The 12314-nt window shown below is 31.9% G+C and overlaps 2 protein-coding genes across 8 annotated transcripts; one reads left to right on the top strand and one right to left on the bottom strand.

Annotated features, from left to right (window-relative positions):
- Positions 1 to 1038: 1038 nt before the first annotated feature.
- Positions 1039 to 5076, top strand: LOC114193991 (homeobox protein ATH1-like). Of its 6 annotated transcripts, none has more exons than XM_028084006.1 (6): positions 1039 to 1463; positions 1737 to 1814; positions 2061 to 3384; positions 4047 to 4402; positions 4506 to 4566; positions 4701 to 5076. In XM_028084006.1, exons 3-6 carry the CDS (start codon positions 2266 to 2268, stop codon positions 4863 to 4865), a joined length of 1701 nt encoding a protein of 566 aa, XP_027939807.1. In that variant the 5' UTR covers positions 1039 to 1463; positions 1737 to 1814; positions 2061 to 2265; the 3' UTR covers positions 4866 to 5076. The 6 variants fall into 6 exon arrangements, with proteins under 6 accessions (XP_027939807.1, XP_027939806.1, XP_027939810.1 ...); XM_028084005.1 differs by having other exon boundaries at positions 1737 to 1826; XM_028084008.1 differs by lacking the exon at positions 1039 to 1463 and adding an exon at positions 1499 to 1642.
- A 905-nt stretch (positions 5077 to 5981) lies between these two features.
- LOC114193325 (protein NDL1-like) lies at positions 5982 to 10479 on the bottom strand. 2 transcript variants are annotated; one of them, XM_028083065.1, is made up of 11 exons: positions 10220 to 10479; positions 8706 to 8805; positions 8077 to 8174; positions 7855 to 7943; positions 7622 to 7682; positions 7463 to 7549; positions 7306 to 7383; positions 7167 to 7223; positions 6878 to 6933; positions 6594 to 6729; positions 5982 to 6520 (listed from the first exon to the last, which is right to left on the bottom strand). In XM_028083065.1, the coding sequence occupies exons 1-11, from the start codon at positions 10283 to 10285 to the stop codon at positions 6299 to 6301; spliced, it is 1050 nt and encodes a 349-aa protein (XP_027938866.1). In that variant the 5' UTR covers positions 10286 to 10479; the 3' UTR covers positions 5982 to 6298. The 2 variants fall into 2 exon arrangements, with proteins under 2 accessions (XP_027938866.1, XP_027938867.1); XM_028083066.1 differs by lacking the exon at positions 10220 to 10479 and having other exon boundaries at positions 8077 to 8311.
- Between the last annotated feature and the right edge of the window lie 1835 nt (positions 10480 to 12314).

The raw sequence follows: 12314 nt of genomic DNA, 5'->3' as shown, positions 1-12314 counted from the left end.
TCTTTCTGTTTAGTATAAACATTAGATATTAATCTTTTCTCATAAAAAATATAATTTATTTTCATTTATAATTTCTCTATTTTTTTTTCTCATCTAGCATGTTGCCAGAATTATGATGGTTAAAAAATCATAAAAGTAAAATCTATAATAGATATTGAATTATTTCTTTAATAAATATCTATAATTTTGTAGAATTTTTAATATTTGATTAATGAATATATATATATATATATATATATATATATATATATATATATATATATATATATAAAAGAGAAAATAAATAATTTTTAAGTTTAGGTACTTAAAAGGTGAAGTTTTTGAACTGTAGGGACTGGTTTTATTGTGATATTATTTATTTTAAAATGTACTATCAAATATATCTTAATTGTGATAATACATATTAATCTAACTTTACAAAATATATATATATATATATATATATATATATATATATATATATATATATATATATATATATATATATATATATATATATATAAGAGAAAATGAATAATTTTTAAGTTTAGGTACTTAAAAGGTGAAGTTTTTGAACTGTAGGGACTGGTTTTATTGTGATATTATTTATTTTAAAATGTACTATCAAATATATCTTAATTGTGATAATACATATTAATCTAACTTTACAATTTAATTACGTGTGTGTGTGGAGTTTAATTTCTATGTACTACTAGCAGCAGAAGCAATAAAAAATAATGATAGATATTATTTTGAATGTGAGTGAATGCAAAAACTGATGCAATGAGCAGTGGATGAATGATGATGAATGAGATGATGAAGGAGGGTTTAATGAGAGGAAAAATTGTCGTCATTTATTGGCATGCTTACATCAGAAGGTCTATGTCTGAGAGGTAAAGTACAATGAACAGCTACACTACAAACCCTATCACACTGTTCTTTCCATTTCTCTCTCTCATTCACACGTCAAAACAATTCCCTCGTGCCTTTGTTGTTACATTGTGTAAGGAAAGCCTTGGCTTTTCTTTACCCCATTCGAGTCATGTTCCTGTTCACGTTACCATCTTGTTTAAAAATGGCTAAAAACCCAAAGGGTCTTCACCAAAGTGTTTCTCAGGCCCCCCCTACCCTTCTTGTGAGAATACTCATATTGCATTTGTTGTGAGAATGAATACTCAACAAAATCATAATAATAGTCATAGAAATAGTAATAGTAATAGGTGTTTGTTGTTTCGGTGTGAGGACTGAGGAGGACAAAAGAGATCAGAGAGGGCCCGTTAAAGGCTGCACCACAAATGAGTGGCACTGCACCAAAGGCTACTACCAATGTATACTGTGTTCTCTCTCTCACTCTCTCTCACTCTCTCTCCTTCCTTGTTTTTACTCCTTCGTGGCCCTTCTACCTCCATCTATCTCACACACCTTTTTCATCCATCTCCAACACTAGGTGCAACATCTACCTCTTTTTGCTCTTTGTTTGTTATGTAAGCTATCTTTTCTTCTTCACCCTTTACATACACTTTACACACTCTTCCATGCTTTTCCTTTTCTTTCTGTTTGCAAAAACACCACTACATATGTCTTTTGTTAGACAATTTAATTTCATTGTTTAGTCTTTACCATCGTGCTTTCTGCTTATGCTTTATGAGTTGCAATCTTTGAGGTCATATTTGATGACTATATAACCTTTTGAAAACTTAGTATAGGAAGTTTCTTGTTTTTTCATGCTCCTTTTTCATTTTTTTTTTGTTTTCTAGGTTCTTGGAGGGAAACTAGACATCCTTTGAAGAAGTGTTTTTTTTTGTTTTTTTCCGGTGATGGCTCAGCTTGTTCTGGTGGGTGATAAGGTTGTTTTACTTGGTTTTGCTTTTGACTTGGTTCTTTTCTCTTGAAATCATCTGTGTCAATTTTAGTTTACATAAGTAGTTCAAAAGTTTTGTTTTGTTTTTTGGTAATTTCCCCTTTCATCTTTCAGTAAGTGTTCTAGTTTGGAATGAGGATAGATTAAGTCACAATGTTGGAGAGTTATCTACTGCTATTTTTGTTGCTGCCTTGTTTTAATTTTCCTTTTTTGTTTGTAGCATGGAGCTATTTCCATTTTCTTCAAGAGAGTGAGGTGATTCTTCCAAAAAAGGGGATAACTACAATTCTTCTAAGAAAGGGGAGAAGGAGATTCTACTGGTCTAGATAACCATGAATCTGAAGAAAAACCAAGTCACTATGGAGGTAATGCTGGTTTGAAAGGCTATTGAAGAAGCATCAAGTGCCTCTTTTTACATTTCCTAGATGGAGAATAATATGTACAGTGCTTCACTGGACATTGGTGGCAGAAATTCTGCTGTCATAGAAGAAATTGCACAGCATTTAGCACCGAAGCCACTGATTCAATGCTACTCATTTGACCTCAATAACCAAAACCACATTATAAATGGAATTCCAGTTCTTGCTGCAGAACAAGGTGAACCTACAAGCGATGTCCATGTAGATGGTTGCTTCATAAACCCTGCTACAATTGCTGATTCCAATTCATTTGTCTCGGTACAAGGAAAGAGTATTGTAGGAGATGCCTCAAATCACATCAATAACAGTGCCATTCAAGAACATTTAGCTGGAGGAAGGACAATTGCTTCTGCTGCTTCACTTGCTGACAGAATAGGCCTTCAAGAAAATCTGCAGAGTTCAGCAGCTTTGCCTCATTCAATGAGTTCATTGGAGGCACTGGGACCATACATCTTCAATAATTGGCAAGATACTTCAAACCCTTTGGCTGCAACTTTTGGTGATCATGCCTATGATGAATTATCAAGTATTCAGAAGTGGAATGTGAACAAGTTTCTTAAAGCTCCAGAGGCCAATGGGACTGAGATCCAGGCCTATTCTTCCATAGGAAACCTTGTTCAAAATGGATGGACATCATCAAATGTTGCAAGCTTGGGAAATTTTGCCTATAATTCTTCTAATAGTAGTAAAGAGCTATCACTGAGTCTTTCAAGATCTCCTCCAACTACAGGTCAGTGCTCAGAGATGAGCTGCTCCAACGCATCTCGTAGCATGAATGGAACAAGTTCAGGGTTGGAGCAACCTTCCTGCAGCAGCAAGGAACTGTGTATGAGATTAGGTTCTAACAAACATGTCCAGTTTTCACCAGCAATATTGGGGTCCAGATATCTTGCTGGAGTTCAAGAGATATTTTCTCAGATTGCAAGATATTCATTTGAAAATGTAGAGCTGATGAATTACTCAGCTTCTGGTGTTAAAAAGTCAGCTTCAGCTTCCACACAAAAGAGAAGGGTGGCGAGTAATCAGAATGAAAATTCCATGTATGGAGCACATGCAGAAGAATCTCCATCAGAAAGACATGCAGCTGATTCAAACAAATCCCAACTTCTCATGCTTCTACAACTGGTAAAATGCTACCTCTTACACTCATCAGTAGGACATAAATTATGGTCCTGATTTAATATATGTTCAAATGTGCTTACTTTGCAGTTATCATTTTTCCACAATAAAATTTATGCATGGATAAAGGGCAAAAATATATTTATGGTTTCCGTCTGGTTCTGCTAAATGCCCCAATTACACTAAGATGAACGTTCAGTCAGTTTAACAAGCTAATTTGATGGACTTAGTTACATGTGACAAACTGTGAAAGATGTGACATTAGATTAGCACTTGTCATGCTAGTAAAAACTACAACCGTTTGTGCAACAAAACTGACAGAAATTGTCAAGAATTAGATTTTAAACTTAACTCAATCTTTTAAAATCAACTTTTAAAACCGATTTGTAAGTTAAAGTTTGCACCCACTTGTATATTGTAAACTAATCTTATCACTAGTCGACAAGGGACTTCTGACAAAAACACGTGTTGGATTTTACGAAGACACTTTGAGAGACCAGACTGAAATCTTTAAAGCATATAAGAAGAAATGGAAACAAAAATAAGATGATAAACCAAATGTACATTAACCTTGGGAAAACAAATTGTGAGAAGTTGAAAAGTAATATGTGAAAGTTTTCATTTTGACATAGTGATGGTAATGGACTAATGCCCTTTATGATTGTTAGGTGGACAATGGATATAGTCAGTGTCTGGATGAGGTTCATACTGTGGCATCTGCATTCCATGCTGCTACTGAGTTGGATCCACACATGCATGCACATTTTGCACTTCAAACTATCTCTCTCTTGTACAAGGACTTGAGAGAGAGGATTAGCAATTGTATTCTTGCCATGGGACCAGATTTTAACAGCTTGTGTTCAGAAGAGGAGAAGGAATGGTCTCTTGAAACTTCGTTCATTCAAAAGCAATGGGCTCTGCAGCAGTTGAAGAAAAAAGATCAGTTATGGAGACCCCAAAGGGGCTTGCCAGAGAGATCTGTCTCTGTTCTACGCGCTTGGATGTTTCAGAATTTCCTCCATCCGTGAGTTTCTTTGTTCCAAGATGTTGAATGCAACAACTTTTAGCTTTTAGATTGCAGAGACATTAAAAACAAGAGAACTTACATAAGTTGTGATGGATTTCAGGTATCCTAAAGATGCGGAGAAGCACTTATTGGCAGTAAAAAGTGGGTTGACAAGAAGCCAGGTACTTGTTTGTTACTCTCTTGTTAGATACATCCTTTCTGCTATGAAAAAAAGTGTAAAACTTATATAGGAAGAAAAAAAATAGCAAAGTTGTTCTTGTTTGAGATGATATTGTGCTTATGGTTGATTGAGCAGGTATCGAATTGGTTTATCAATGCACGTGTTCGGTTATGGAAGCCTATGATTGAAGAAATGTATGCTGAAATGAGCAGAAGAAAAGCTTGTAGAAATGAAGAGGGATTGGAGAGCAGTCACAGAAGCAGGATGAGCATGAACACTCAAATGTTGAATATCAATTGAAGGTGAAGGTGAAGATAGTCATATAATATAATATGACATTATTATTACTACTACTATGTTTTTGGATCAAGTAAGTAATTTGACACTGCTGAAATCAGAATTGTGAATAATGCTGTGCTTCGGTAATTAGGAGAAGTTACGTTATCTTGAAAGAGGTGCTTTCATGGAATGGATGATAGAGTCCAAGGATTATGATTTGCAGTTGTTAACATGGAATTTATTTGACTATCCAAAATGCATTTTTTTGGTTTGGTTAGATCTGCTTTGTGAGCACTTTGATAGTGTTAGCACAAGGTAAGAGAAGTGATTTTTTGGACTAATCATCAAATGGACCAAGTATTTATACATGTGAAAAAATACACCTAAATTTAAGAAAAAATTATAGTGTAGCGAAAACACAAATTTGTTGTAAAATTTTGCTGACAAAAAAGTCTTATTGTAAAATAAACTTCACTTGAAACAAATGGTCTGTTCTTTTCGTTGATTAAAACAATTAAAATTATATTTTCTTTATGAAATGTGTTTACTACATTTATGTAATAGATACTTTTGATGAAAAATATCATTTTTACATGTTTAAAATCAATTTTAAAGTGTTATGTTTATAAAATTTATAAAATTAGCATTTTAACGGCTGTAAATGTATAAAAAAAAAATACATCTTTGTGTACTTATTTACAAAGTTAAAATGATATGAAACTAGCAGAAAAACGACATTTGGTTTAATTGAAATTTGAAAATGATAGTATAGTTAAAGCAATTCTATTTTAAAAGCATTTTAATGTTAAAATCAGTTTAACAATAAAATAAAATTATATAGAGTACACGATACAAAAACATTATAACGATATTAAATTGGATAATCATTTAATATATATGCTGAACTGGATATCCTATAATTGTGCTGAACTTTATAGATTCCTCCTCGCATACAATTCGCTAATTAACTGCATCCTATTTATCAGTATGAATGCAGCGTAAAAAAATAATAAGTAAAATTCATTTTCTATATATGAATGAACCCTGAATAAACATTTGCCTGTGAACTTTGAATGACAACTTTTTCGTAAGAAAATGAAACAATTGCAAACACGGGCAATTAAATTCCAGGAGTACTTCATATTTTCAAAATTCAATTATATTTATCGACAGCGAATAAGATGCCGAAAACAAGAAAATAGAACAGTAATCGGTGTTTATACAATTTGAACCCGAACTTTTATCTCCCCCAACCAATATGGAAACAACAATATCGAAGCTTTACAACTATTAAGGCTCGAGACTCGATGACTAAAATCTATGACTGATTACAAATAAAAGAATGACTATATTGATTTCTTATTTTCTTATCTCCTTATTATCTACAAGGATCACTCCGTTAAATGACCAATATCAGAAGGGGCACCAGTATCCCAGTCTTTATTCATCTACATCTAGATTTTCAGGGAAATTCGTGTCTTTATGGGTTTCAATTTTAAACCCATACTCTCTGGGGAGTAAAGCTCCGGAGATATGCAAGATGGACTCAAGGGGCTTCTTGGGCTTACGCTCAGCTTGGATGGCTTGTACAAGCCATATCCCATGAGAAAGTACTCCATCGGTATTAACATGGCATGAGGCTGCTCCTCTGTTACCATTGATCCACATGCTTGAACCTATTACATAATGTTAAAACCCGATTGCAATATTACATAATGTTATCACAGATTAATAAACTATTTTCAATACCTCGACTAAGGCACTGAATCGTCTGTCCAATTTTGAAGTCATGTGAAGAGCCTCCGAGTGAAATGGTGACATATCCCCAACAAAAATAAGTGAACGGCACTGTAATTTTCTCAATCCTTCACTTATGTCAGGTCTCCTGTTAGGTCCCAAAATGAAGTTAAATGAAAAAGAAATATATTATAATAAATATCTTATAAATATCTACAGGGGCAATTGCCTATTCTAAACACTACGCCCCCTCAAAAAGAAATACGAGAATCACTATTTTGGAACTGTATTCATACCCGTTAATAGCTTCCAGGAATCGCCACACATTCAAGCTCTGCCTCTCATCCAACAACTGTAAGAAAATATAGAGTATAGTGTTCAGGTTCAAACAACTAGCTACCAGTAAAGTGTTCACATTGCTCGAGCTCACTTAATGGATGATGCAGTAGGCATCCAATTTGTGAGGGTTTTTTTTCTTTTCTCTTTTCTCTTGTTTTTTATTTCTGACGCATAAAAAATAACTAGCTATCAGTTATTACCCTGTTCCTAGATGAAAATGAAACAAACAAAAAAATGTTGACCAACCCTTCGGCAAGCTTTAACAATATCCGACTCCGGCAATTGTGTGCCACCTCGAATTTCCTATCACCGCCAATCAAAGTCAATGTTTCAGCCCAACACAATGGAGGTAAAACAAGGAATAATTTTGGAAGCAAAGATATACCTTGCTGAAGTACCGCTTCAGCAATATTTCCTTTACTACGCCACACATGCCATAGAAGTATAGCAAATTTGACATGACCTGCAAATATTTTAAAATCTTTAGAAAAGAATGAGATTAAATTTTAGAACAAAACAATCTTTCAGCATAGGAACAGAACCTTGTTGTACAGCCATTCAGCCCAAGATGGTTCTTTACATAGAGGCGAAACAAGTATCAAACCAAGAACACGTTGTCTATACTTCATCTGTTGTCAAGTGTTAGAAAGACCTGAGTATCTTAGGGACATTTAAGGAGACAAACACGCATGAATACTCACAGCAAATAAGGTAAGAACGTAAGCCCCAGCAGTTACTCCCATACACATAACCGCGCTAAGACTGCAAAACAAGAACAAGTAAAGGATAAATCAGCTTCTATGGCGAGTACCCATCACTTTCAATCTGTGGAACTAGGAGTCAACTTAGATATTAAAAACGAATAAAAATGGCTCTAAAATAATTTGTTCATGTCACTAAATGGGAAGCAACACTAATTAAGCTAAACACTCACCCGAAAAAGTTGAGAACCTCAGCTATTTGATCAGCTAAGTCATCTACAGAAAGAACTGGGTAATCTGAATCAATTGGAACAGCTCCTAACTGCAATAACTCTTGAAGAAAGCACAGCATGATGAGGAACCAGGTATATTATAAACGTTCAACAATGTAGAAATTGAAAAACAGAAGGATACAAGAATCAAGCAACAACATTGTACAACTTCAAGATACAAACCTCATGCCCAGGTGGACTAATGTGATAAATGCAGAAATTGTGGAGCAAAAGGTAATATGCCTCGGGACAAAATAATAACCCCTGAAAGCAGGAGACATCTGATGAAACCACATGCATGAAAACAAAGGTTAGATTGTCAGTGCATTACAAAAAAGAAGTGTTGAGTTGAGAATAATCAATGTTTGTCAAAAATCACTAAACGGCAATTGTGGACTTGATTTTGCCTGCATCAAAACTTTTCAGAAAATAAATAGAGTTTCAGGAGCGGAAAGAGCAAATGTCTAATTTTTATAAAAACTGATACATACATTACAAACAAACAAACAAAAAAAGTTAACTTGAGAGTAATCCATATCTGGCAAAAATCATCAAACAAATACATAGTTTCAGGAGAAAGAGCAAATGTTTAATTTGTTTATGAAAACTAATACATATTTCAATGCCAGCATGTACCAGATTTAAAACTCTGGTTAAACTGAATCTACTTAAATGTAGTGGGAAAAGATTTTTTAACCATAACAATAGGAACAAATCCATAAAAGCTATAACTTGAAGACATAAAGTGCAATGTTCTGATGCAAAATTAGAGGGGGTGGTTCACGAGATATACGTAAAATGTAAAAACTTACAATTTAAAGCCAAATCTGGATATGTGATAAGTGCTGGTTTATCCTGGTCTCCGTATACAGAAACAGATATAGAACCATGGCGTGTTCTGATGATATGTTCCTGCACAAGCATATGAGTAGCATACTAATCACTAACGGCACAGAAAGTTAACCGAAAAGGACAACAAAGTGCTCATTACATATCATTGCCTTTATATTTTTATAAAAACAAACAGGGAAGGAATCATATAAGTGAGCAAAGAATAATTTATAGCACGTTTGAGTTTTGTTGACGACGAGTAATGGTAGAATACATTGTTTGAAGCTCCTTTTGAAAGAAAATCATTATTCTACTCTTATGACAATAAAAAATGAAATTCATTTTCATGAATGGAAATATTTTATTCAACAAAAGGTCTTTAATCATGTGTGACCAATTAAGTACGTGCACCAAAGACGCGTACAAAAACTTGGGGCAGCAAAATGAAATCACAAAACGTTACTCATGCAAAGAAGCAACCCATAACAAGCCACAAAACCTTTCAAGGCGGAAACAATGTAGATTGCATGTGTGAAGAAGCACCTTTTGAAAGAAAATCATTATTCTACTCTTGTCACAATAGAAAAAGAAATTCATTTTTATGAATGGACAATATAAATTTTTTTTTATCATCACCTAATTACAAATCAATTAAAATATTATTTTTAAATTAGTTATTAATCAACAATATTAAAATAGATGTCAAGCTGTAATGAGACAATAGTGCATAAAAGTATATTTAAATTAAACTCTAAAAAAAGTTGGTTTTCTTATAAGAAACAATATTCCGTCATCAACCAATAAGAAATCATCATCAGTATTACTTTTGAATTAGTTATTACAAAACTAAACAATGTAAAATATTTCCATATTACCCGTCCAGACTATTAACTAAAGAAAAAAAAACAAAAATTTAAAAATCTAGAACCACAAACTAATTTCTTTAACCATATAGGCATGATAACAAAATAATACAACGTCTTCACCATTTTGCAAAACCCTTGGACAACATCGAAAAGCGAACTAGTAAAAACTATAATTGCAGTAACCATTTGCTTTGCGGAGATTCACAACTCAAAAGCTGGGTTATTCTTGACATCGACCTCCATTACAGAACATCAGAAACAAAAAACGAAACGAAAAACGCCGTTTCCGCTCGGGACGAAGAAACAAACTAACAAAAGCCCAAAAACGCAATTGAAGCTATTGTCAGTGTTACGAGGGAATAGCAGTCAAACTTAGAACTCCGAAATTACAAAAAGAAAAAGCCGAGAAAAAAAAAACATAAAACAAACAAAACGAACTAAAATCGCAAAAAGAGATTTGATTGATTATAGTGTAACTCCTGTAATGAAACATAAGATTATTATCGCTATTCTTATTGTTGTTGTTGTTGCGTATAACATCAAATCGATAACAGAAAATCCAATGCAGAATCACAATAATCACAATTATGATAACGCTAATGATAATGATGATAATAAAATTAATGTACCTGAGGTGAAGGAGAGAAGGAATCGATGTCTAGCGAGAGAGAATCGCTTGAGGTTGAATCGGCCATCGAATGGAAAGTGATTCGAGAGTGGAATCGCGAATGCAGAATCGCGTTTTGTATCGATGCTGTTGTTATGGCAACACAACGAAACGAAACGAACAATGATGTGTTTGTTTGAGTGAGTGATGGTGGTGTTAATAAACTCGAGCGAGTCAAAACGAGTCACCGACGATTCCATGGCGTGGCACTTGTTTGTTTGGGGCCTCACCAGCCATCTGCATCAAACAAAAACAATCCTAACCTAACCCCACACTCTGGTTAACTTAACCACACTTGGGTAAGCCGACACATTTTTTTTTCTTTTTTCTTTTCCTTTTTCCACTTTTCTTCTTAGGTGGAGAATACATCACTTTAAATACATTCTGTTTATCTTTAATCTTTTATTTTGATAACATATTTATGAGGTTTCCTTTTATTTATTTTTACATCATGTATGAATTGGTGATTGTCTTTATAGAAGTTTAAATTTTGTTCTAATATATAAGTTTTCAAGTGAATTTATATTTTATGTGAAGAATAAATTATAAAGTTAAGTGATATATAAAAAACTTCATGATTTTATTGATTTAAAGATTTGGAGTTCACATAGTATTCATCATTTATATAATAACTTAATAGTATTTTTTTTTATATTTATAATAAAATTTGAATATGTTTTTAATTTTTAAATTTTGATATAAGATTGAAATTAATTTTCTTTCAAACATTAATTTAGTCTAATTTTTAAATTTTAGAAATAATTAGATAAAAATTTTAGACTTGTTAAATAGTGTTTTAAATTAACATTTAAATTATTAACATATTTCATACGTTTTGATTCAGATGTTAATATATATAAAATATATATATATATATATATATATATATATTATTTAACATGTAGAAAAAATTATATCAAATCTTTCTTTTTAATTTAAAAATTAAAATATATCAAAATTTAAAACATATTAAATTCTACGTACAAATTTATGAACTACAAAATATTTAACTATTATATCAATAATTCAATATTTTTCTTTTACATTTTTATAATTTTTAGAAATACCTGATACACCAGATATATCAACATTAATGTCATTAACTTCATTTTGTTCCCAAAATTGACAATAAACACATAAAAAAATTGATTAATTATATTAATATATTCGTATTCATCGTCTTGATCTAACAAAAAAAAATACATTAATTATTTTTAAAATATAAAGAATACATTGAGTTAAACAAAAAAAACATTGAATTATTGTTAAAAATTAGAACTAAGTCTTTAAAAATTAAGATTTTAGATTAGAAATTGTTTTACTGATTCATTAAATGTAGTGAGTAGATGGAATATGATTAATTGGGAATGTGATTCACATGAATATATGTTGTGTGTTATTATTGAGAAGCATAAATGAGAGGTAGAAAGTCAAAAGAGAATAACATTGCAATGGGGCCATGGAAATTTAGATTATTTGTTGAGTTTTTTTTATCGTTTCTCTGTTATGTTTTTCTAATATATTAATTATCATTCATTTTAAAGTTTTAAAATATATTAAAAAAATATTTAAAATGTGAATACAATATATTTTTAATATTTAATAAAAAATAATAAAAAAATCATTAAAAAACCTAAACTCCCAACAATGATTAGAGAAAAGAGAATGGGATGCACTTTTCACACAAATCACTTTCAATTCAGAAAATTGCAGCATCTGTCACATTCAACTAAATTGCCATTTCACGTAACTCGTAAACAATAACTCTCTATTCATGCAACAAAAAACAATTTCATCAAGTGCCTTTAGAAAATCATTCTCAACTACTTGTTGCTGTCATCTTCTTTTTTCTCACTTTCTGAAAAACATTTATACTAATTACATATATAACTTACAACTCAAACAAATACTTAATGAAAATTAAAATAATTTAAAAATACTTCAAATAAACTAATGCATGTCTTAATCAATCAACATATATCCTTCTTGAAAATAATATTGCATAGTTTAAATGTCTACTTTTACGTATTAACAACTAAAGTGCCTCTAATAATTGA

Source organism: Vigna unguiculata, chromosome 8 (assembly GCF_004118075.2).
Source record: "Vigna unguiculata cultivar IT97K-499-35 chromosome 8, ASM411807v1, whole genome shotgun sequence".
In the NCBI taxonomy this organism is placed as follows: Eukaryota; Viridiplantae; Streptophyta; class Magnoliopsida; order Fabales; family Fabaceae; genus Vigna; species Vigna unguiculata.
The sequence above is the reverse complement of the archived record's forward strand: the minus strand, read 5'-3'. Positions and strand labels throughout refer to the sequence as shown.

Bases quoted from the DNA above. Each gene is read 5' to 3' on its own strand.
- LOC114193991 (XM_028084009.1), top strand. From the start codon at position 2,266: ATGGAGAATAATATGTACAGTGCTTCACTGGACATTGGTGGCAGAAAT. The intron at 3,385-4,046 runs GTAAAATGCTAC...TATGATTGTTAG, and splicing joins TTCTCATGCTTCTACAACTG to GTGGACAATGGATATAGTCA. The intron at 4,403-4,505 runs GTGAGTTTCTTT...GATGGATTTCAG, and splicing joins TTTCAGAATTTCCTCCATCC to GTATCCTAAAGATGCGGAGA.
- LOC114193325 (XM_028083065.1), bottom strand. From the start codon at position 10,285: ATGGCCGATTCAACCTCAAGCGATTCTCTCTCGCTAGACATCGATTCC. The intron at 7,550-7,621 runs GTGAGTATTCAT...ACTTGACAACAG, and splicing joins ACGTTCTTACCTTATTTGCT to ATGAAGTATAGACAACGTGT. The intron at 6,521-6,593 runs GTATTGAAAATA...ATTATGTAATAG, and splicing joins GATTCAGTGCCTTAGTCGAG to GTTCAAGCATGTGGATCAAT.